The 26,358-nt window shown below is 39.0% G+C and overlaps 1 protein-coding gene across 3 annotated transcripts in view; it reads left to right on the forward strand.

Moving 5' to 3' along the window:
- Window positions 1–12,952, forward strand: part of LOC117515351 (protein inscuteable homolog) — a 208,059-nt gene extending 195,107 nt beyond the window's left edge. For 2 of the 3 annotated variants that reach the window (XM_034175869.1, XM_034175870.1), the window contains exons 12-13: window positions 3,435–3,511; window positions 11,627–11,834. In XM_034175869.1, coding sequence (XP_034031760.1) covers window positions 3,435–3,511; window positions 11,627–11,755 — 206 coding nt within the window. In that variant the 3' untranslated portion in view covers window positions 11,756–11,834. The other variant, XM_034175871.1, reaches the window with a different exon arrangement.
- Window positions 12,953–26,358: the final 13,406 nt, after the last annotated feature.

Here is a 26,358-nt window from a genome sequence, read left to right on the forward strand (position 1 = left end):
ACAGAGAACTTTCAGAAGAATTCGGGATCAGGAGTTTATCCAGACATTCCACTGTTAAAGGAGATTTTGTAATGAAAGAACGTGCGGGCAGATTCACATGTCGGGCCGGACCCGACCGCGGGGGGTCGCCACAGGAAAAACACCTCTGTTGGAAACCTTAACGGACAAGTTGGAACATGCCCAGCTGTTAAACAATTTCTCAGATACTCACTTCTTGAAAGCCATCAAAAGCCGCCTGAATTTTACAAATGGTTTTCAACACGGAGGTGTTTTTCCTGTGGCGGCGCGAACGGATTTGGGGCGTCGTCACGGACCCGACTCGACAAATTTGTCCGCACGTTCTTTCATTACAAAATCTCCTTTAACAGTGGAATGTCCGCATAAACTCCTGATGCCGGCCTCTTCTGAAACTTCTCTGTTCTCTGACGACGTCCTGGGTGAACAGAGCTTTAAATTAGGATGTTTTCAGCTCGAAACAGCCAGACGGATGCCACCTCCGACCGCGCCACACCGATCCGCATTGTGGGCTGTCCTTAAAGCGAAAGAAACTCCACAATCTCTCATCAGCCGTTAAACTTTACACCGAAAACCAGCTGAATTTCTCGAATAGTGTCCACACGGATATCCCTCACTGGTCCTGAAAAAATTTGATAAAGCAATGCACGCCATCTCCCTGCAGCGTCTTGGACAAAGAGATTCCGACGGGAGGGGGAATCCACACCTCACTCAAAGCCTGCCCACAGGCGAATGACGTCACCGACAGGCATGACAAAACTCACGCATGCGCATGAGGGTTCAAGCTTGTCTGATGTAAAAACATATGAATCAAATCCATTTATTTTTAGAAAAAAATAAAAAGGACCGCTTTTTTTTTTATCACAGACCTCGTACACCATATATCATTGGAAAGCCCTTTTTTTTTTGGCAAATTAGGTTGCCAGATACCTACAACTGCATTATTGATGAAGAGAATAGATTATACATCTTGGTTGCAAAAACTTTTTTTTTTGTTAGCTCCACAAGTATTTATTTATTTATTTTTTTTTTCTTGTTCTCTCAGGTGTAGGCCTATAGAATAGATTTGTGATTTTGGGTGCAATTTTGTTATTTAAGCTATTTGTTAGTTTGCCTACACACTTAATATTGTAAATAAAGTGTTAAATTTTTCAGCATTATGTCGTCATATGTTACGTATTATGCTGTACTTGTGCGTCTAATGGTATGAGTGGGTTAGGGGGTGGTGGTGGTGGGCAGGGGGGCCGGGGGGGTGGTATTGTCCCTACCAAAGCTGAGACCAAACCTACGCCCTTGATTGTGGGACCTTATATGTAGATACGTGTGTCAGTAGGTACAACCCCTGGCAAAAATTATGGAATCACCGGCCTCGGAGGATGTTCATTCAGTTGTTTAATTTTGTAGAAAAAAAGCAGATCACAGACATGACACAAAACTAAAGTCATTTCAAATGGCAACTTTCTGGCTTTAAGAAACACTATAAGAAATCAAGAAAAAAAGATTGTGGCAGTCAGTAACGGTTACTTTTTTAGACCAAGCAGAGGAAAAAAATACGGAATCACTCAATTCTGAGGAAACAATTATGGAATCACCCTGTAAATTTTCATCCCCAAAACTAACACCTGCATCATATCAGATCTGCTCGTTAGTCTGCATCTAAAAAGGAGTGAACACACCTTGGAGAGCTGTTGCACCAAGTGGACTGACATGAATCATGGCTCCAACATGAGAGATGTCAATTGAAACAAAGGAGAGGATTATCAAACTCTTAAAAGAGAGTAAATCATCACGCAATGTTGCAAAAGATGTTGGTTGTTCACAGTCAGCTGTGTCTAAACTCTGGACCAAATACAAACAACATGGGAAGGTTGTTAAAGGCAAACATACTGGTAGACATACAGAAAAGCTAAATGAAAGGCATCATTAACACCTAAACAGAAAAAAACAAGGTTACAATGGGCTAAGGAAAAGCAATTGTGGACTGTGGATGACTGGATGAAAGTCATATTCAGTGATGAATCTCGAATCTGCATTGGGCAAGGTGATGATGCTGGAACTTTTGTTTGGTGCCTTTCCAATGAGATTTATAAAGATGACTGCCTGAAGAGAACATGTAAATTTCCACAGTCATTGATGATATGAGGCTGCATGTCAGGTAAAGGCACTGGGGAGATGGCTGTCATTACATCATCAATAAATGCACAAGTTTATGTTGATATTTTGGACAATTGAAAGGATGTTTGGGGATGATGAAATCATTTTTCAAGATGATAATGCATCTTGCCATAGAGCAAAAACTGCAAAAACATTCCTTGCAAAAAGACACATAGGGTCAATGTCATGGCATAGGGTCAATGTCAATGAGCAGATCTGATTTGATGCAGGTGTTAATTTGGGGATGAAAATTTACAGGGTGATTCCATATTTTTTTCCTCTGCTTGGTCTAAAAAAGTAACCGTTACTGACTGCCACAATCTTTTTTTCTTGATTTCTTATAGTGTTTCTTAAAGCCAGAAAGTTGCCATTTGAAATGACTTTAGTTTTGTGTCATGTCTGTGATCTGCTTTTTTTCTACAAAATTAAACAACTGAATGAACATCCTCTGAGGCCGGTGATTCCATAATTTTTGCCAGGGGTTGTAGGTGGTCCCTTCGGCTGCTCCCTTGTTTGCACTTGCGGTCACAACAGCAAATCCGAGGTGGATGTGCATGTTGAATTGGCACGTGTTTTTTTTCTTTTACGCTGGATGCCCTTCCTGACGCAACTCCACATTCCATGGAGAAATGTGGCAGGGGTGGGATTTGCTGAAGGAGGGGCATGAAGCTCAGTTTTGAGCTTCATAGCAAAGGCTGTGAATACTTATATGCACGTCATTTCTTAGCTGTTGTTTTATATATATATATATATATATATATATATATATATATATATATATATATATATATATATATATATATAAATTTCAAAAAATCTCAAAAAATGTTTTTTCACATTGTCATTATGGGGTATTGTGTGTTGAATTTTGATGAAAAAAAATGTATCTCATCCATTTTGGAATAAGGCTGTAACATAAAATCTGGAAATGTAGTGCTGTGAATACTTTTCAGGTGCACTTTACTTTACTTCACAACAGATGTGTAATCAGTGATGGGAACAGTTTATTCTTTTAAAAGAATTCAAGACGATGATCAGATAGCTGCTTCATTTTTACTGAAACAACAAAGAAAATAATGCTAAAGTCAGAATGTGACTATTACTGAGACCTCTGTGTTATTTTGTATGTTTGTAGGATTACACAGAGTACTTATATTTTGGATGTATACTGTGCACGAGCACAGATGCTGTGCAGTAATGGCTGCTGTGGACACATGGATAAATAATGAAGAAATGTAACAGAATTTCTCCTGTACCTTGTTCAGCTGTTCCTCGCCTTATTGAGCTGTGTCGATCCCCTACTGAGAGAAATAACAGCGATTCAGTTCTCGTAGCTTGCCTGGTACGTATGAAATGTGTTTGTATCTGTATATGTGTGTGTATGTGTGTGTGCACGCTCGCGTGCACTTACATAAAAGTTTTTTATATATATGTATATATATATATATATATATGTTGGAACAAATTATTTGCAGTGAAAATGCCTATATATATATATATAGGCATTTTCACTGCAAATAATTTGTTCCAACATTCAAACGGTATATTTCAGTCACACCACTCGGAAACAGTCACATTTAAATTACATTTAAAAAACAATAAAACACCCGTCGTATGGCGTATAAAAAGTGATTTGCATTACTGACAAATCTGTTCATTATTTTCATCATTGATTAAAGTGATCTCCAAAATGTGACAAATTGTTAAAAATGCTTATCACATGTTCCATACACAGAAGATTGTGTCTATGAAATACAATTATTTTAACGTGACCACCAATAATAAACATGTAATACATAAAATTTTGTCAAGCTCACAATGCTCCCAAAAATATTTTCTCTTCCAATTGAAAATCAAATCTCTTCCAACTTTTTGAGTTAAATGATGTTATGTGCCAAACATTATTCTGGATTTCAGTTCCACAGTACGAGGGCTGTCCGTAAAGTATAGGTCCTTTTTATTTTTTTCAAAAACTATATGGATTTCATTCATATGTTTTTACGTCAGACATGCTTGAACCCTTGTGCGCATGCGTGAGTTTTTCCATGCCTGTCGGTGACGTCATTCGCCTGTGAGCACTCCTTGTGGGAGGAGTCGTCCAGCCCCTCGTCGGAATTCCTTTGTCTGAGAAGTTGCTGAGAGACTGGCGCGTTGTTTGATCAAAATTTTTTTCTAAACCTGTGAGACACATCGAAGTGGACATGGTTCGAAAAATTAAGCTGGTTTTCAGTGAAAATTTTAACAGCTGGTGAGAGATTTTGAGGTGATTCTGTCGCTTTAAGGACTTTTCACAGTGCGAGATGTCGCGCAGTGCTCTCAGGCGGCGTCATCAGCCTGTTTCAAGCTTAAAACCTCCACATTTCAGGCTCTATTGATCAAGGACATCGTGAGAGAACAGAGAAGTTTCAGAAGAAGTCGGTTTCAGCATTTTATCCAGATATTCCACTGTTAAAGGAGATTTTTTTAATGAAAGACGTGCGGATGGATTGCAGCGTCGGGACACAGCCGGCGCGGTGCGGCGGCACAGGAAAAACACCTCCGTGTTGATAACCATTTGTTAAAATCCAGTTGGCTTTTGATATCTTTCAGTGGAGTGAGTATATGAGAAATTGTTTATCAGCTGGAGATGTTCCAACTTGTCCTCAAGGCTTTCAACAGAGGTGTTTTTCCTGTGACGGAGCGTCGCGGCGGCTGCGAGCCGACGCTGCAATCCGCCCGCACGTCTTTCATTAAAAAAATCTCCTTTAACAATGGAATATCCGGATAAAATGCTGAAACCGACTTCTTCTGAAACTTCTCTGTTCTCTCACGACGTCCTGGATCAATAGAGCCTGAAATGTGGAGGTTTTAAGCTTGAAACAGGCTGATGACGCCGCCTGAGAGCGCTGCGCAACGTCTCGCACTGTGAAAAGTCCTTAAAGCGACAGAATCACCTCAAAATCTCTCACCAGCTGTTAAAATTTTCACTGAAAACCAGCTTAATTTTTCGAACCGTGTCCACTTCGATGTGTCTCATAGGTTTAGAAAAAATTTTGATCAAACAAAGCGCCAGTCTCTCAGCAACTTCTCAGACAAAGGAATTCCGACGAGGGGCTGGACGACTCCTCCCACAAGGAGTGCTCACAGGCGAATGACGTCACCGACAGGCATGGAAAAACTCACGCATGCGCACGAGGGTTCAAGCATGTCTGACGTAAAAACATATGAATGAAATCCATATAGTTATTGAAAAAAATAAAAAGGACCTATACTTTACGGACAGACCTCGTATATGCCGGATCATCTCATAACCAGTGGTGGGCACAGATAACCAAAAAATTAACTTCGATAACAGATAATCAGATAACTGAAAAGTTATCTTCGATAAAGATAAAACAATAAAGCACCCAATAATGTATCTGAAGTTACAGATAACATAAATTCCAATATTACTTCTGACACATCTACAACTAGTAGTAGAACAAATTTAAAAGCTTATAATAATAAAAATAAAAACAGACCACAACAATGAGACCACACTTTTCTTTCAACATTCTGGTCCTGCTGGAAGCTCTTGTTTACTACAGCACTCTCAGCACAGAAACACTCCAAGAGCTGTCATAAAGCCAACTCTCTCAATTATGAAGCTCCAGTCAGGCGCAGGTCTTGAAAAATAAAGTCATGCTGACTTATGGTTTTGATTATAAATAACATTAATACCGATAGAATAACTCCATTAATGTCAATTATGTCATTTGTACAAAGTTAAAATATAACATATATCTTTTAATGTTGAATAATGCACTAATTCTGAGGTTTTGTAACAAACAGACAGATCGCAAAGGATTCTGGGTAAAAGTGCCTCTTTTTGGAGCGAGGCGGAGGGGAAGGCGAAGGGCTACAAATCCCTCCGTTTGGAGGGGTAGGAGGAGCTTACTGCTGTCTCTGAAAAAACAAACATGGCGCCGAAAGAGCCACACAAATGAAGCGGCTTTCATTACAAATTACGCTGTTTAGAAAGTTATAACTTGCCAAAAAACTTTACAGGCAGTTGTCTATGACAGCAGCGTGTCTGCTGCTGGATGCAGGTTGCGTATGTTGTCGTTCTGAAGAATATCGTAATGTCGCTGGTGCGCTGCGTTATAATGCATATACACACGAACGCTACGATAAGACACTTTTATATCTCACAACGGAGAAAATCATGATAAAGTGTAAGCACGTTAATTGTATGTTCATAAATCTTTGGATAATATCAATCCCTGCTGTTGGATTTCAAGGTCTGTAACACGTGTGTATTTTGTAAACAAACGGAGCCCTGAACACACTCATCTAAAAAGCTTTCAGGCAGAAAATGAAAAGTTTCATCAATGGGAATAAGTTGGAAAATATATACACACACATGTATATGTGTAACACATAACCTGACGTCCTAATAGACTGATATTATTTGTCAAGGAAATTTCTAAAGGAAATAAGGCTGGATGCAAAAAATGGGAGAATTTGAAAAAGAAATAAGGTTGTAATTCCATTAAAAAAGTGAAACTTGTATAATGTATACATTCATTGCACACAAAAAAAGCCATTTGCAAAGCCAAAAAGTTGATTTGACAATCATCTGACATAACCGGGGTCAAAATAAATAGAACACTGATATCTACTGGTTCCCACACGCTTAGTGAACACTACTGACCAGTAGATGGCAGTAGAGGCCTTGAAAACAAAATTCCAGATACAGTAATCCCTGTCTGCTACATTTAAAATGCGTGGAATTTAACAAACGCAAATAAAACCAACATCTATAAACGCAGAGAATATATTCAAGAGAGTTTTAGGCACTAGAGTTTAATGCTGTTGTCTGTGGAGCCTGAACAGAGTGTCTGAAATGCATTTGTTTGTTTGCAGAGGATTGAAATGCTTTTTATACAAACGGCTCTCTTCTGTTAGTAAAAGTTATAGCTGTGTGTCTGTTACAAAATTCTTAACAGGTGAGTGCTAAACTAATTTTAAAAATGCTTGCCGCTACAGCGTTGTTTATTTTGTTATCTCATAAAGAAAACATTATCTTCGATAATTATCTGTTATCGGAAGTGTGCCCACCACTGCTCATAACTGAATCATTAATTATTTTAATTGTTTTTTTCTGAATGTGAACAGCATAAATTAGATTTAAGTCAGATTGTTGTCTTTGAGTGGGTTTGCTGAAGTCTGAATGCAAATGTGGCTAGAATCTGAGTAGCTCCAGAATCATGATGTTAGACTTCCTCACCGAGTTCATGCACCCACAGCTAGAGGTGGGCGATACCGGGAATTCTGGTATTGATCCGATGCCAAGTAAATACAGGCCCAGTATCGTCGATATTGATACTGATATTGATACTTTTTCATATTTAAGCTTCATAAATCCAAAGGATCCAAAAGACCTAGGATAGAATTTTGCCAAACATTGTATGTGACAACAAAATACTTTATTATCACAATCAACATTTTTGTTTAAAAAATATCACTCAACACAACTTAAAACAAAATCTCCTGAGGTAGAGGGCTGACAAACCACAATAAAAGGGTGTGCTGCTCTGTGTTGTGTGACACAACGCATCGCTGCTCTTACAGAGAGTAGACTTTGATGAATTTGCATGCGCAGCAGTAGGTGTGTGCGGGAGAGAAAAAAAGCTTGAGTATTGATCTTTTTACATGAGGATCATTCAATGTCAATACCAGCGTTGGTATCAATATTATCAATACTAGGATCGATCCGCCCACCTCTACCCACAGCATCCTCTTGACCAGGGGTGGGCAATCATGTGCCATGAAGGGCCAAAGCACTGCAGGTTTTCCTTGCTACCAGTCACCTCAGCAGGTGATTTCATTAATGATCAGGTGTTTCAGCAGGTAATTTCAAGACAACCAGGTGTTTATGTTCAAAGTAGAAGCTCATCAGCAACCCACCTGCTGAGGTGATTGGTTGCAAGGAAAACCTGCAGTGTCTCGGCCCTCGTTGCCCACCCCTGCTCTTGACTGTGGCAGCGTCAGTCCGACTGCAACGGCGAGGACAGCAAACAGCTTCATTTCTCTTTGGCACAGACTGAGTTGGGACAGGTGTAGGATGACTTGGACATGTCACAGAACGTGGAGTTGTGGCTCAGAGAGTCGACGGACACAAATGCAGTGGCTGAGGAGTAATTAAAAGGCTTTATTTTGCAAACAGGCAGAGGTTCAGTACACAGAATGACAGTCAGCCAGATGGAGGCAACAGACAGGCGTGAGGCAGTGGCGTGGTCCAAAAAAAATTGAGCAAAGTTCAAAACACAGAGAGACAAAGTTCAAAAATCTGTAAAAAGAGGTCCAAAAATGAAACAAGGTCATGCACGGCTTGGCAAACAGAACTATGGCTAGACAATGACAAAGATAACAAATTGAAGGGCTGGAATGAAGGCAGAAGCACAGGGCAAAAAGCACAGCAAACTGGCAGCGACAAACATAACATGAGGCTTAAATACACAGTGAGATATCAGGGTATGGAATCGTTTGCACTATCTGTCATGCTTAATTATCATGTTACAGGGTAACATATGTCATAGAATCCAATGACCGTCAACCTTGTTTGAACTTTACTTTGGAGACCAAGCATTCAGAACAGTCAAAACTATTCCAGTTATTAATCCTATTATCTCAACCAATAATTTGCATCACTTTTACCAAACACAAAGTAACTTTAACTTTTGACTGTACAAACTGAAATTAACCTTTGATACCATTTTTGTTGTTTTTACCCCATAACTCCAAAACATTCAGTCGTAATTAGTCCACACTATATCTTTTTTGGAATTTCTTTCAATACAATTGGAATATTTTTAAATTTTGATCCTTGTGTAATTCTTTATTGACCCTTGTAGTTCATTAGAGGTCAGTTCCAGGTTGTCTCCATATCTGAAAATAAACAATAGTTTATTTAGAATCTGTGTGCCAAATTTCATGGTTTTAATCACAAAATGCACATTTTGCTATGCTGCCCCACTATGAGGACACCAGAAACTGATCGATACCAACAAGACACCCATGCCTACAGTAGATGTTCTTACAGTAGATGTAGTTAGATGTTCTTCCTCTGAAGAGACAGAAATGGACACTTATTATGATTCTATGGCTGCCAGTTGATACCTATGGTGGTTATGTATAGTGTTGCATTGCATCACAACATATTATTTCAAAAGATGGAACTGTATGGGATCAGACGAGTGGCTCTGAATTGGATTCAAAGCTATTTAGAAAACCGGAAGCAGTTTGTTAAACTCGGGGACTGCTGTTCTTCGTATCTGGACATTATTTGTGGGGTTCCCCAAGGTTCTGTGTTATTTATTTTGTACATTAACGATTTATGTAGAGTTTCAGATATGTTCAGAGTAGTTCTCTTTGCAGATGACACAAACCTGTTTTGTTCAGGAGATAATTTGTAGCAATTATTATCTGATTTAGGAACGGACATGATAAAGTTGAAGAGTTGGTTTGATATTAACAAACTGTCATTAAATTGGTCCAAAACTAAAATAATATTATTTGGAAATCATAAAAAAGACACAGAAATACAGTTAAATATAGAAGGGGTAAACATAGAATGTGTCAAAGAGAACAAGTTGTTAGGTGTGATTACTGATGAAAGGATCAACTGGAAAGTTCATATTCAACATACACTCAACAAAAATATAAACGCAACACTTTTGGTTTTGCTCCCATTTTGTATGAGATGAACTCAAAGATCTAAAACTTTTTCCACATACACAATATCACCATTTCCCTCAAATATTGTTCACAAACCAGTCTAAATCTGTGATAGTGAGCACTTCTCCTTTGCTGAGATAATCCATCCCACCTCACAGGTGTGCCATATCAAGATACTGATTAGACACCATGATTAGTGCACAGGTGTGCCTTAGACTGCCCACAATAAAAGGCCACTCTGAAAGGTGCAGTTTTGTTTTATTGGGGGGGATACCAGTCAGTATCTGGTGTGACCACCATTTGCCTCATGCAGTGCAACACATCTCCTTCGCATAGAGTTGATCAGGTTGTCAATTGTGGCCTGTGGAATATTGGTCCACTCCTCTTCAATGGCTGTGCGAAGTTGCTGGATATTGGCAGGAACTGGTACACGCTGTCGTATACGCCAGTCCAGAGCATCCCAAACATGCTCAATGGGTGACATTGAGTATGCCGGCCATGCAAGAACTGGGACATTTTCAGCTTGGTGAATCATGGTGTCTAATCAGCATCTTGATATGGCACACCTGTGAGGTGGGATGGATTATCTCAGCAAAGGAGAAGTGCTCACTATCACAGATTTAGACTGGTTTGTGAACAATATTTGAGGGAAATGGTGATATTGTGTATGTGGAAAAAGTTTTAGATCTTTGAGTTCATCTCATACAAAATGGGAGCAAAACCAAAAGTATTGCGTTTATATTTTTGTTGAGTGTATTCAAAATGAAGTATTGAAAAGTATTGCAGTTTTAAATAGGGCTAAGCGCACATTCTTGAATCACTACATACATACATGGCAAATCACTACATACTCTGTATTGCACATTGATTGCACCTTACCTGACTTACTGTGCAGAAGTCTGGGGCAGTAACTATAAAACTACAGTGGAACAATTATTCATCCTTCAAGAAAGAGCATTCTGAACAATCCACAATGCAGGGTATCATGATCATACCAACCCATTGTTCATTAAATTGAAAATATTAAAACTCTATGATCTGATAACGTTCAAGACGGTTCGATTGATGTACAAAGTGAAAAATAAGCAATTGCCATTTAGAATTCAAGATTTTGTTTGCGCCAAGAGAAGGAATATATAATTTAAGGGGTTTGTATCATTTCAAAATTGTGGGTGCTCGGATTACCAGGAAATGCTTCTGTGTGTCCATTTGTGGCCCCCAAAAATGGAACAATTTACCTGAGGAACTCAAACGATGTCCAAATATTAACTGGTTCAAATATTTATATAAAGATATGGTGTTCTCTGGATATGTATCTGATGAAACAGGATGAGTTTGCATGTTGTATGAAGAATCTGCTACACTTGAATCCTTACTACTGAAAATGTATGGTGGTAACGAGCACGTAATAGGAGCTGTTTGGGAAATATGTGACTTCTCTTCACATTTTGTTTGGAAATGATCGTTCATGATCAGGCACATAGCCTGGTTTAATTTGACTGTATGGGGGGGGGGGGGGGGGGTGCAGGCGTTGATAAGCATTGCTTCTGCCTATGCCTTTTGGGCACTATGTACATTGTTTTCTTTTTTCTTTTCTTTCATTTAACTACTTTGTCTATGAGTTTTGTTTGTTTGTGTACGTGGTATTTTTGTTAAGCATATATGTGCCTAATAAATTCATTTCAATTCAATTCCAGTAGTGCAATACACACCATTAGCACATGCTGCAAAACCTGACCTTGTGCATGTGTGTTTCCAGGCGGCTTTGAGGAGGCTGGCAGCGGGGTGTCCTGACAGTATCGAAGCGGCCGACCACCTGCAACTAATCAAACCGCGGCTGGTCGACTCTTTCCTGCTGTGTTCCAACATGGAGGAGAGCTTTGTATGACAGTGAACTCATGCACAAGCTCCTGTACTTCACCAGGACTCTTTTACCAAGTATTTATGAGAAGTTACTAATCAAACCGCGGCTGGTCGACTCTTTCCTGCTGTGTTCCAACATGGAGGAGAGCTTTGTATGACAGTGAACTCATGCACAAGCTCCTGTACTTCACCAGGACTCTTTTAAAAAGTATTTATGAGAAGTTTGATTGTACTGGGTCAGTGTCGAGGGTTAGTGCTGCTTTTGTCCGAGACGGCCCGTTATGTGATGTTGGTCTGTCTGTGTGCAACTATAAATGTGCTGTAATGATAAACCAGCAGTTAATAATTATACTGAAGCTCATTAGTTCATTTTATTCAACATCAGTAATGATTTTTTTAAGAAAATGAATATGCTTTATATGCTACAGTGGTGCATTTTTTTGTAGTTGTTCTTATCTGAATATTTTTGTTATGTGAACAACTGTGGTTAAAAGACATTTATACAAAATGTGTCCATAAAAAACACGAAAAAAAATCTGTTAATTTTGTCTCATCTGAATATGAAAGTGTGTTTAAAGTAAATTTCGTCTTAGTGTTTTAAATGAGCAGCCAGTTTATTTGAAGAGCCAATAACATATAATATTTAACTGGTTAATTATTACATGTTTATGGTTTATTAATTTAATTAAACAATCTTGTCATCAACATTTGCATTTTATCATGTTGACAGACACATGAACAAATGTAAATTTGCATTGCAATTATTTTGTTTTTCCTGCTGTTTATACTGTTAAGATTTGTGGAATTATTCTTTTATGAGATATTTGTCGGTAATCTGCTTTGCTAACATGGTCTTTCACAAACACCAGCAGATGGAAATATAAAAAAAAAATGAATTTCATTTAAAGAGAATTATGGGTATTATAGGACATGCATGAAACATTTATTATATGGTACATTTCATACATATGAGTTAGTTTGTCATTGATGTGACTTCAATATAATTTGGCTGACAAATTATCAAACGATTAATGTGAATAGTGGTTGACTATATCTGTACAAAACATACTGATATCATATGCAAATGTGTTAATGCTCCTCTGATTACTTTCCATTCATGTATGCGTGAACATGAATATTATGAAAACATGGTACCAACCATTTTAATAGTCAAAGAAAACTCTGGAGCTTTAGCACCCACAGGAAATGTATAAAGTGGCACTTGATAATGACGTACTAAAACGTAAACATGTTCAATAAAAAGATGAAAAATCATTGAACTCTGACTTGGTGTTTCTTCAGAGCATCCTGCTGTACTTCACAAAAATATCAAGATATCCATACAGTGTTTTCTTCAGATATTATTTGCTGATTACAAACAAAACTAGCATGTTGCCCGTGGTGATCCACGGGCTCCAGATTTGGTAGTGTTTAAAAATAGGTAGCTGACATTTTTCAAGGGTGGTAAGAAATTGTGCAAAGTTTCTATAATGAGTAGCAATGGCGTGTGAGTCCAGAATGTTTTTAGAACCTCAGACATCAAAAAATTTTACTCTAAAAAACAGCTGTCTCAACAAGAAAAATTGTTGTAACCTAACAATTTGCAAAGATTTTTTTAGTCATTTCCACTTGCCACAAAACGTCTCTCATTACATTGTAATACTTTAGTTAAGTTGAAAGAGTGTAGAAGAACTAGAATTTTATTTCCTGTTAATTACTTAATCTTTTAATGTTAATTTACTGTCTTAATGTATTCTGTTAGGAAAATGACATAAAAGCTCTGACACAGACAACAAATGAGACACCAGAGGAAACAGGTTTCAGTTTCTAATATCTTTTGTTATGTAAAGCTTTAAAGGTAGATGTCATACAGAGTACAGGTCTGAAGACAAATACCAGTACATTAAGTTTATATATACATATACAGAGACCCAAGGTGTTCCAAAGTCCATTCAATGAAATCATTTGATAGTATGTAAGACAGTCACTTTCAAAGTCCATTCCGGTCATCAATCATGCACTGATGAAACATTGTCTCGCCTCGTCATTCTTATCTGTGCTCTTCCATGGCATTGTTCAGTCAATTACCTCATCAATCTTATCTGTGCTCTTTGTATTCTTTGTCTTCTATGGCACTGTTCAATCAATTACTAAGCCAATTATACAAATAATGAATGTTTATGAGTTCAATGGTATGAATATTTCATGAAGTGAAAGCTGGAACAAACCATTCAACTCAGCTTCACCTCGTTGAATGGTTTGTTCCAGCATTCACCGAATGAAATATTCTTTCTATTGAAAGAATGTACAACCCCAATTCCAGTGAAGTTGGGATGTTGTGTAAAATGTAAATAAAAACAGAATACAATGATTTGCAAATCCTCTTCAACCTATATTCAATTGAATACACCACAAAGACCACAAAGATAAGATATTTAATGTTCAAACTGATAAACTTTGTTTTTGAGCAAATATTTGTTCATTTTGAAATGGATGCCTGGAACACATTTCAAAGAAGGTAGGAAAGTGGTATGTTTACCACTGTTACATCACCTTTCCTTCTAACAACACTCAATAAGCGAGGACACTAATTGTGAGTGTCATGATTGGGTATAAAAGGAGCATTCCCAAAAGACTAAGCCATTCACAAGCAAAGATGGGGTGAGAATCATCACTTTGTGAACAACTGCATGAAAAAATAGTCCAACAGTCCCTGGGGTTCGAGGGCATTTTTGGGGCAGTTCACTCGTCTGGCATAAATGTTTTATTATTGCTGTTAAAAGGTCACCCTGCATCCCACAATCAAGTAGTATGTCTCTTTTTTCAGGACAACATGTACTTTTAGAATATATATGCTATAGTGGTGTTTTATAAGTGTAATAAAGGTTTACAATCAGAAATAAGAAAGGAAAAAATGAAGTGGAAAATAATGTTCACACACATTTATTCAAAATACACAGCAAACTATAATAATTATTTTGACACTTTATAAAGGTAGTTTGGGATCTTGTACAAAAGAATGTACAAAATAAAGGTTCTAACAATAAACACAAATGCAGATTTTGAACAATATATACAAAATGGTCTATGCATTTTGTTGGTCTTCATGCCACATCTCAAATCAGTTTCTGTCTGCTATTACAAAAAGGGCCACATCACAAACTTTGCACTTCCATGGAGCTGACTGTTCTTTTTGGAGTGTGTTCCTGCACTGAACACAACCTCTCCTCACATATGAGGCCGTTATATGCGTAAACTGTGCTTTACGCATCAATTGTTGGAGCCAGAGAGGCCTATTCAACAACATTTATGGGCCAAGTAGTAAAGCATCTTTGCCCTACGTCGGGTTGGGTATCGAGAACCGGTTCTTTTCAGGTATCGTTAAGAAATGATTCGATCCACTGATATCAATTGTCTTTCTGCTTAACCCTCTGGGGTCTGAGGGCATTTTTTGGACAGTTCATTCACTTGGCATAAATGTTTTATTATTGCTGTTAACAGCTCTCCCTGCATCCCAAAATCAAGTTTTATGTCTCTTTTTCAGGACAACCTGTTATTTCATAATATATATACTTTTGTTGTGTTTTATAAGTGTAATAAAAGTTTACAATCAAAAATAACAAAGTAAAAAGTAAAGCGAAAAATTATTTTCCGCACACATTTATTCAAAACACACAGCAAAGTATAATAAACAACTGTTTTGACACTTTATAAAGGTTATTTGAGGTCTTGTGTAAAAGACTGTACAACAAAAAAGTTCAAACAATAAACACAAATGCACATTTTGAACAATATATACAAAATGGTCTATGCGTTTATGCTCCAGTCTGAGGAGCAGCCCCTCTCCCTCATCTCACTGATATGGTAAACAGTGCTTTACGCCAGAGGGAGAGAGCCACAGAGTAATCCAGTAACATTCAAATGCAAACTAGTGGAGCAATCCTGATAGTTACACACTCTTTGTTTGAGCACATGAGATTGTCATGCGAGGCTCTCTGTCTGCTTTCACTTTCGCCGTGCATAATGGAGCAGGGCGAAAGTGAAAGTGTAATAAAGGTTTGCAATCAGAAATAAGAAAGGAAAAAATGACATGGAAAATAATGTTCACACACATTTATTCAAAATACACAGCATTCTTATCTGTGCAAAGTTTCATGGAAAACATGCAAGTGTTACACTTACAGTGCCAAAACTACTACCAGTTGCTAGTAGTTTTGGCACTGTAAACACAGCTTTCCTTCTAACAACATGAGTGTTGTTAGAAGGAAAGGTGATGTAACACAGTGGTAAACATACCACTGTCCCAGTCAAGACAATGCTAATCCACATTCCTAACACAATGCAGGAGTTAGGGGGCTATTCAAATGGGCCAACTAGTAAGATATCACTCCTGAAAAGTTTCTATCTCATATCATTAAAAACTTATTTATAATTTAGTAAAGCTTGGTCCCAGCTGTCATATATGACGGCGTCGGCCCCAGAGGGTTAATGATTCCCTTATTGGTACTTCAGAGCGGCCGTTGTTTTAGAGGATGTTTGTCGGGAAAATGATCATTTCTCTACGTTTATTACAGACCCTACAGCGGCTCTGTAATCAATTGCTTCTGCAGTGCGACTCCACTTTGAAGCGTGAACCAATGAAGCAATGCTTCTATCCGCCGGCTCGTTGGTTCTTTGATTTGCTGCTCTTCAGAAGCGGGAAGTCTGCTTCTTAACCCCTCTCAAAGCCATTAAAATATGTCACTTTTGAAAAATGAGTCACTTTTGTGTGGATTAAAGTCATTAACTGGGACTCTTGTTGCAGTCAAGAAATGAGAATCATCCTCCATTCCGTTGGCACAGCTCCAAAAACTGTGCTTCTCTCTGCCAAGACAGAGTCCGGTCAGAATTAATAATTTCAAAACGAATTGCTACCTTAAATAAAATGGCACCTCTTTCCAAATGCTGTAATACAGACAAAAAACTACAGCTGACTAAAACTTTTTTTCCTCCCAACATGAGACGTCCTGCATTCTTTATGAATTACAACCTAACGTGCAGCACAGCCAGCTGCAAGAGCTCAGCTCAGAGGTATGGCATGACATTCATGCCAATAATATCTGAAAGGAAATGCTGTTGACAAAAACTACAGATTTTGTTTATTTCTATTTATGTTGAGAGATCAAGGATCCACCATGTAGAGTTTAAGGATCCAGTGACCAATTTCATATTTATTTACTTTAAGACTCAATAAAATGTAGTTGACACAGAAAACCTGTAAAGCCTACTTTTCATACACAGAAAATTCACAAGAGGTATCGATAAGGGAATCGATAAGGAATTGGATCGATAAGAGGAATCGATAGATAAAATCTTATCAATACCCATCCCTAGCCCTACGAGTGGATTTTAGAGAACCACGGTGACGGTGAACCAATTCCTGATTGGACACTCACATTGCGCACATCATCACAGCTTCTATGAGGCCTACAAACATGGCGGAGGGCTCTTTCGAAAGTCCAGAGAGTACATTTCTGTAAAAAAAGTAAGTTTCTATCTAATATCATTAAAAAAGTTATGTATAATTAAGTAAAACTTGTATTCAGCCGTCGTATACGACTGGGACTGCCCAGATGGCTCAACATTCAATTGCAAGGAATTTAGGGATTCCATTATCTACAGACAATAATCTAATCAGAATATTCAAAGAATCTGGAGAACTTGATACATGTAAGCAGCAAGGCTGAAAACCAACACGGAATGCCTGTGACCTTTGATCCCTCAGGCGGCACTGCATTAAAAACCGACATCATTGTGTAAAGGATCTTACTGCGTGGGCTCAGGAACACTTAAGAACACAACTGTCAGTTAACACGTCACTACATCTACAAGTACAAGTTAAAACTCTACCATGCAAAGCAAAAGCCATACATCAACAACATTCAGAAACACCGCCGCCTTCTCTGGGTCCCAGCTCATGTGGAATGGACAGACACAAAGTGGAAAAGTGTGCTGTAGTCTGATGAGTCCACATTTCAGATTGTTTTTGGAAATCTTGGACGTCGTGTCCTCCGGACAAAAGAGGAAAATGACCATCCAGGCAGAGGTAGCAGACATGGTGCAGGCTGAGACTTTGTCCATAAACCAGGCAGGGTTCATACACATGGTGTCTAGGAACAAAGCAGGCAAACAGGGGCAGAGTAAAAAAAAACAGGCTGAGTTCAAGGTAACGGCGAGGTGGAGATCAGAGTACACAAGCAAGGTCAAAAAATACACAAAAGCAAACAGGACAAGAACAAGAGGCAGGAAAGTGAACAGAGTCAACAATCAGGCAGTGAGCTGTGGAACTGTGAGGGTTTTAAAGAGGAGCAAACTAATCAGGTTGATGTGAAGCAGGTGTGGTGAAGTGAACAAAGAGGAGAGAAGAAAGGCAAGAGTGTGTGAGAGGACAAAACAAAGTAGTGCAAAACAAGAGAAGTGAGTGACAGAAAAGCTAACTGAGAAACATGATGTGTTCAAAAATGAATGTGAACAAAAACAAAAGGGGCAAACTTAAGAACTACGGTAACAAATCAAAAAGGGGAAAACCAGAAAACTAATGATTAAAACTAAAACTAGAATGGAACTGTAACTGAATGGTACACAAAATTGATTACAATGAAATGGCAAAACAAACTATTGGTTAAACCACAAATAAACAAAACCCAGTGAACACAGAATAATGCAATGAATAACAAATGGAACATAATCTGATGAGCAACACCAAAGATAAATAACAAAAACCTGTGACTAAACATTATCCAACAAATGTGATAAACAGAACTAAACTAAGACTAAAGTAACTTAAAAGACCCTGAGTGAGCAAATACAAACTACACAATAAATGATAAACAAAGAATGAACCAGTGACGAAAGTGTAACACAAGAAAAAGCAACAAATAACTGAATGACTGCAGACTAAATAATGAGGTGCTGAATGAAAACAGTGACTAAATAATAAACAAAGCAAAACAATAAACAGAACCAAACTGAGACTAACATGATAAAGTATGATCTAATGAAAAGTAAAAGCAGAAACTCACAAAAGAAATATTCCAAGGGCAAAGACCTAAAACCTGAGCCGGGGCCGAGCATGACAAGTTCAAAAGCCAGCATTGTGATGGCATGGGGGGTATTAGTACCCGTGGCATGGGCAACTTACACATCTGTGATGGCACCATCAATGCTGAAAGGTACATCCAGGTTTTGGAGCAACATATGCTGCCATCTAAGCAACGTTTTTTTCAGGGACGTCCCTGCTTATTTCAGCAAGACAATGCCAAGTCACATTCTGCACGTGTTACAACAGCATGGCTTCGTTGTAAAAGAGTGCAGGTACTAGACTGGCCTGCCTGCAGTCCAGACCTGTCACCCATTGAAAATGTGTGGCGCATTATGAAGCACAAAATACGACAACAGAGACCCCGGACTGTTGAACAACTGAAGTCGTACATCAAGCAAGAATGTGAAAGAATTCCACCTACAAAGCTTCAACAATTAGTGTCCTCAGTTCCCCAAATGCTTATTGAGTGTTAGAAGGAAAGGTGATGTAACACAGCGGTAAACATACCACTGTCCCAGCTTTTTTTGAAACGTGTTGCAGGCATCCATTTCAAAATGAGCAAATATTTGCACAAAAACAATAAATTTTATCAGTTTAAACATTAAATATCTTGTCTTTGTTGTGTATTCAACTGAATATAGGTTGAAGAGGATTTCTAAATCATTGTATTCTTTCTTTATTTACATTTTACACAACGTCCCAACTTCATTGGAATTGGGGTTGTACATGGTCCATTTGGATTTTTCTGGTTGCCGGTGTCTTGAACACAGAGACACCTGGAATCAGTGAGAGTAGGATGACCATCTGAATCCACCCTCAGCTCCTCAAGTGCTGAGGGTGGATTCCATTTACTCCACAAACATCACAGCATCGTCCCCTTACTGGATTTACAACAATGGTTTCTGCTTTCATGTGAAACAAACACTTTTGTGTTTGAACTTGAATCCACAAGATGGCAGTATCATGTTATATCTGAACAAGCTGGAAGACCTAAACAACATCACTAACATCATTTCCTTTTATATAATTGTGATGCTTTGTTTTATTCTGTTTTGCATTATTTTTTCTTAATTTATTTACTCATTCTTTACTTTAACTATTTGTTGTGTGCTTTATATGCTCTGTATTCACACTTTCAATATTTATTTTAAGATGTGTTGCATTTTAGACACCACATAATATTTTGGTGTATGAGATTTTTGTGCCTCTCTCCTGTCAGGTTTATTTATGGGTTATTCCTCTTTCCCTGGTCCACAATATAGTATATAATGACTACTGATTTAGTAAATAATTGTCTTTATATACAGGTGCATCGCAAAAATTTAGAATGTCTTGAAAAAGTTCAATATTTTTCATTAGATATTCCAGAAAGTTTAAATTTGATATATTCTTGGCTCATTACATATGAAAACAAATGTTTCAAGCAAATTTTAATTGTGATAATTACAGGCTAAATGCATCAATAAATAAAATAAAATGAAATAAAATAAAATAAAATAGAAAATGCATATCTCAAAATATTAGAATATTTCATAAGATAATTTTTAATGCGATTTATTATATAGAAATGTCAAATATCTGAAAGGATGTTTATTCAGTGAGTACTGGAGCCGTTACATTGTCTGTAGGTGTGCGTGCGGGTGTGTATGTGTTTGTCTATGCAGTATGTGGCCCTGCAACAGACTGGTGTCCTGTCCAGGGTGTACCCCGCCTCACGCACTATGTCTGCTGGGATAGGCCCCAACTCCCGTGACCCTTACTTGGAGAAGGTGGTGGAAGATGAGTGTGTGTGTGCGTGTGTGTGTACTTGGAGTCTTTTTGCACACATTACTATGCATCAGTGTGGCACGTCATAGAGGCGATTAGTCTGTGGCACTGCTGATGTGTTCTGGAAGCTCAGAAACCTTTGATAGCTGCATTCAGATTGTCTGTATTGTTGGATGTGATGTTTCTCACCTTTATCTTGACAATATCCCTTAGAGAATTTATGAAGTATTGTTTATGGGAATAATCAAGTACAGTAATACCATAGGCAGCAAACCAGTTGCTAGTAGTTTTGGCACTGTAAGCGCGGCTCAAGTCCTGCTGGCAAAGGAAACCAGCATCTCCATAAAACCTGTCAGCAGATGATAGCACAAAAGTCTCTAAAATCTTGTGGTAGACAGCTGCGTTGACTTTGAACTTGCTAAAACACAGTGGACCAATATGAGCAGATGGAATGGCACCCGAAATCATCACTGACTGTGGAAACTTCACACTGGACTTCAAGCAACTTGGATTCTGTCCTTCTCCACTCTTCTTCCAGACTCTGGGACCTTGATTTTTTAAAAAAGGACATTGGACCACTAAACAACAATAGACTTATTTTTCACCTATTATTAGACCCCTTTGACATTGACTTTGGTTCAGCAGTGGCTTGTCACAAGCAATGCAACACATGTATCCCATTTCTGAGACACGTCTGTGTGTGTTGGCTCATGATGACACCTCAGTCTCAACCTCAGTCCATTCCTTTTGAAGCTCCCCCAAGTTCTTGAATTGGCTTTGGCTGACATCTTCTCAAGGTGGCGCTCATCCCTGTTGCTTGTGCATCTTTTCCAACCACACTTTCCCCTTCTAGTCACCTTTCCATGAATATTCTTTGATCTAGCACTCTGTGGACAGCGAGGCCTTTCAGCAATGCCTTCTATGGCTTATCCTCCTTGTGGAGGGCATCAGTGAGTGCCTTCTGTACAGCTGTCAAATCAGCAGTCTTCCCCATGATTGTAGTTGTGCGTACTGAACCAGGCTCAGAGTTTCATGGTATTTATACAGCATAAATAATGACATGATATTACATAGTCTGATATTTAGAGATATATGCATTGTTATATGGCTGGGGGGGCCTGGCTGCCGGTTTGTTTGTCTTTTTGTTTTCCTCCCAGGTGGCGTGCATTTGGGACTGAGTGGCTGTGTTGCTGAGGCTGTCAGGACCTCACCCTGATCACCTGCGACTCGTCAGGACTCACAGCTGAGGTGCATCTGGATGGATTGGAGCATGTTGGCATTTAAGACTGGAGTGCACAGTGTGTATTTGCCAGAGACTCGACCTTGTGACCAGACGGGTGAGATCGTCGTCTTGGGAGCCATCTCATCAACAGCGGATGCTGAGAACGTCCAGGTTTGATGCACAGTCTGTGAAAGAGGAGGGGGTGAGGTCTCACGCTCATCAGCACACTTCCTGAGGTACGTTAGATTTTGTGACTAACAGTTATACAGTCAGTAAATGTGGTGTCCCTCACACCTTATTGTATTGAGCTGTATGTTAGTCATGTATCAGCTTCCACTGCGGTGGAGTTTTGTGAACGGGATGTTCCATGCCTGCAGGTTGGGAAGCTGATCAGTAATCAAGCCAGGAAGTGTTTGCTGTTTGTACACCTTTAAGTGTTCTGTGTGTAGAGTGTGGACTCACATAATGGTTCCTTCTTTCACAGACTCGGTTGTTGCGGCCACCTGGGGGGTGTCGGCGGGGTCCTTGGGTCCGAAACAGCTTCTGGCTCCGGACCGTTAGCGCTGCTGGGAGCGCACCACGCCAGGCCGCACCTTTTTGTTATATTATCACTGTTATGTATTAAATTCAGTTAGCCTTTGTACCGTGCTCTGCTTATTTCATACTGGGTCCTTCAAACGCTGGTCGGTTCTCCGAGCTGCGTCCGACACATAACATGCATGTTCTAATTTTTGGAGCTGTAGGCCATAATTATCACAATTAAAATAAAAATGCAAGAGGCATTTTGGTTTATAGAGTCTCAAATATATGGTATTTTCACTTTCTGAAATACCTGTCAAAAAATATTGAACTTTTACAACTTTTTTGAAGGGTCATGATTTAAGCTGATATTTTAGTTTTGATATTATTAATATGAATTAGCACTGTTGCCTCACAATAAGAAGGTCATGGGTTCACCTCCCATTTGGGCCATTTCTGTGTGGAGTTTGCATGTTCTCCCCATGTTTGTGTTGGTTCCCTCCGGGTGCTCCGGCTTCCTCCCATGTCAGACATGTAGGTTAGGTGAAGTGTAAAATTTAAAATTGTCCGTAGGTGAGCATTCATGCAGGTGTGAATGTGTTTGTCTGTGTATGGCCATGCGACAGACTAGCATCCTGTCCAGGGTGTACCCAACATCACACCCTGTGACTGCTGGGATGGGCTCCAGCCCCCTGTGTCCCTTATGAATATATATATATATATATATATATATATATTTGAGGGATTACATTTTTTTATGTTCTTGTTAATTTTCTTTTAATTCTGTGCACTAATTTAGTAATTTATTGTGAGTTAATGTTTTAAATGATAAACCACTTTGAATTTTTAACTTGAAAGTGCTTTGTAAATAAATTTCATTTAAAAGAGCATTGCTTTTCTCACCCTCATTACCACGACTATGTGCCCTTGAGCAATGTCCATCATCACCAAATTGCCCCAGGGTGTAGCTGCTTATGTTGTTTGCAAAAATAAATAAATAAATAAATAATTGAACATTTGCGGTAGATGGAATAGGTCACTCAGGTTATTTTGTATGTGTCCATCTTGTGTTTCATATGGTTGACTTCACAAATTAATAAATTAAAAAACTGTACATTGTGAGGGAATGTCAGTTTTGACATTTTGCTCATATAGCACATTTCTTTGTGCATGATCCAGCACACAGGTGCCTGACTGGTGAGGACTGCAGTGGGGATGCCCATGTTTATGCCTCACCTGGCTGTGACACACACTAGATGGCTAGTTTAGAGATGTGTGGATGGGGCGGTTGTCTACGTGGGTGATTGTCATCCAGTATTCATGGCAGTACCAGACCATGCATCCAGACTTTGACCTGACTGGAACCATACAGTTTAGATTTTAGCATAGAAAGAAAGTAGTTTAAATAATTTGGCCAATGGGAAAGGTTGTGAATAAAACTGGACCTTGAACTGAACCTTGTGGGACTCCATTTAAAACTATAGAGGAAAATAAATAAGAAGTGTTGACTGGATGTAATCCTACATCATGAGCATGCCCAAATTTTTCTCTGTAGCTGCTTACTCCAATTAAGGGTCGTGGGGGGGTGGAGCCTATCCCAGCAGTCATAGAGCACAAGGCAGGGTACACCCTGGACAGAATGTCACTTTATCACAGGGCCATATATAGACACAACCACCCCCTCACCTATGGTCAATTTAAAGTCTCCAGTTCACCTAACATGTTTGTGGAAGTGGGAGGAAGCTGGATCATGCGGGGGGGAACCCACGCAAACACAGGGAGAACATGCAAACTGCACACAGAAAGGCCACAGTGGGAAGCGACCCTACAACCTCTATGTCACCATGCCCCCATGCCCAAATTCTGTTTATCGAAAACATTTATATAGAGTATTTCCAAGTGAGCATTTTAGAGGGGGAAACATATAATGCACAATATTTCATCAGCCAAAAGTTTTTAGTCTCTGTATAGAAAAAAATTGACTCTTATACATGCAGTTGAGTCTTTTTCCCTGTAAGCAGTTAAATACCTACAATTAAATCTGTGGAAATTCACATTTGTGTTATTTCACTACAAATGTGTAACTCATAGATAGAAAGAGTTTTTAGAGAATTAGAGCTGGTCCTACGGCTGTTTAATTATTACTGAAACCACATTTGACATCATGTGTATAAAAAATAAAGTTGAAGTGAAAGACATTAAAAAAGGTCAGAATGTGAGCAACTCTGATCTTCTGTGTTATTTTGGATGTGTACTTTTACTTTTATTCTTGATGTGTACTGTACATGTTTATATGAGATACGGTGCTCTCCTGTTTGTTATCAACACAGATGATTGAATAATGAACAAACATATGGAGAATTCTGTCCGTGCTGTGTTCAGCTGTTCTTCGTCTTGCTGAGCCGTGTCGATCTCCTGCTGAGAAAAATTGCAGTGTTCTCCTGGCTGTGTGTAAATGGACTGAATTTGTGAAGCACTTTCATGGTCAAAACACTTTACAGTGATACCTCACATTAACACACACACACCAGTGTCAAGGAGCTGCCATGCATGACAACTGTACAACGAAAGCAACCTGGGGACTAAGAAGAACCTTGCCCACAGGCCCTCAGTGATTTTTTTCCAGCCTGATGGCAATTTGAATTGATGTAATACTTACAAAACATTTTGCATCAAGGCACTGCATTTATCTACAGTCCTGTAATTTTATTTTAACTGCACTGTCAAAATGAGATTTTACAGCCGCTGTGTATGATTGCTGCTGCCTGTGTTTCAAATTTACGCAGTCAATTGGAGAGCTTGGCAAAGGCCATGCCTCAGGTACGTGACATCGGCCATCTAGACACGAAAAGACAACTGTGTGTGTGTGTGTGTGTGTGTGTGTGTGTGTGTGTGTGTGTGTGTGTGTGTGTGTGTGTGTGTGTGTGTGTGTGTGTGTGTGTGTGTGTGTGTGTGTGTGTGTGTATGTGTGTAGATTATTGAGCACTTTAGTGGTAGTAGTTAAGGGGAGAGATACATTTCTGCTGCAGAACTGAGCCAAACTTGGCATGTTTTATTTGAAACATTTACATTTTGTTATGTTACAGACATATTCCAAAATGGATTAAATTTTTTTCCCTCAAAATTCTATAAAGAACACCACATAATGACAATATGAAAAAAGGTTTTTTTTTTTTAGATTTTTGCAAATTTATTAAAAACTAAAAAACAAAGAAATCAAATGGACATAAATATTCATAGTCTTTGCCATGAAGCTCAAAATTGTGCTCAGGTGCATCCTGTTTCCACTTATCATCCCTGAGGTGTTTCTATGGCTTAATTGAAGTCCACCTGGGGTAAATTCAGTTGACTGGTCTTTATATGGTCTACATATACGTATGGTCCCACAATTAACAGTGCATGTCAGAGCACAAACCAAGCATTAAGTCAAAGGAATTGTCTGTAGACCTCCTAGACAGGATTGTTTTGAGACACAAATCTGTAGAAGGATACATACATTTTTGCTGCTTTGAAGGTCCCATTGAGCATAGTGGCCTCCATCATCCAAAAATGGAAGTAGTTTGGATCCATCAGGACACTTCCTAGAGCTGGCCAGCTGTCTAAACTGAGTGATAAGGGAGAAGGGACTTAGTCAGGGAGGTGACCAAGAACCCAATGGTCACTCTGTCAGAGCTCCAGCATTCCTCTGTGGAGAGAGAACCTTCCAGAAGGACAAACATCTCTGCAGCAATCCACCAATCAGGCCTGTATTGTAGAGTGGCCAGACAGAAGCCACTCCTTAGTAAAAGGCACCTGGCAGCCCACCTGGAGTTTACTAAAAGGCACCTGAAGGACTTTCAGACCATGAGAAACAAAATTCTCCGGTCTGATGAGACAAAGATTGAACCCTTTTGCTTGAATGCCAGGCATCATGTTTGGAAAAAACCAGGCACCATCCCTACATTGAAGCATTGTGGTGGCAGCATCATGCTCTGGGGATGTTTTTCAGTGACAGGAACTGGGAGACTAGTCAGGATTGAGGGAAAGATGATGAATGCAG

Source organism: Thalassophryne amazonica, chromosome 8 (assembly GCF_902500255.1).
Source record: "Thalassophryne amazonica chromosome 8, fThaAma1.1, whole genome shotgun sequence".
In the NCBI taxonomy this organism is placed as follows: domain Eukaryota; kingdom Metazoa; phylum Chordata; class Actinopteri; order Batrachoidiformes; family Batrachoididae; genus Thalassophryne; species Thalassophryne amazonica.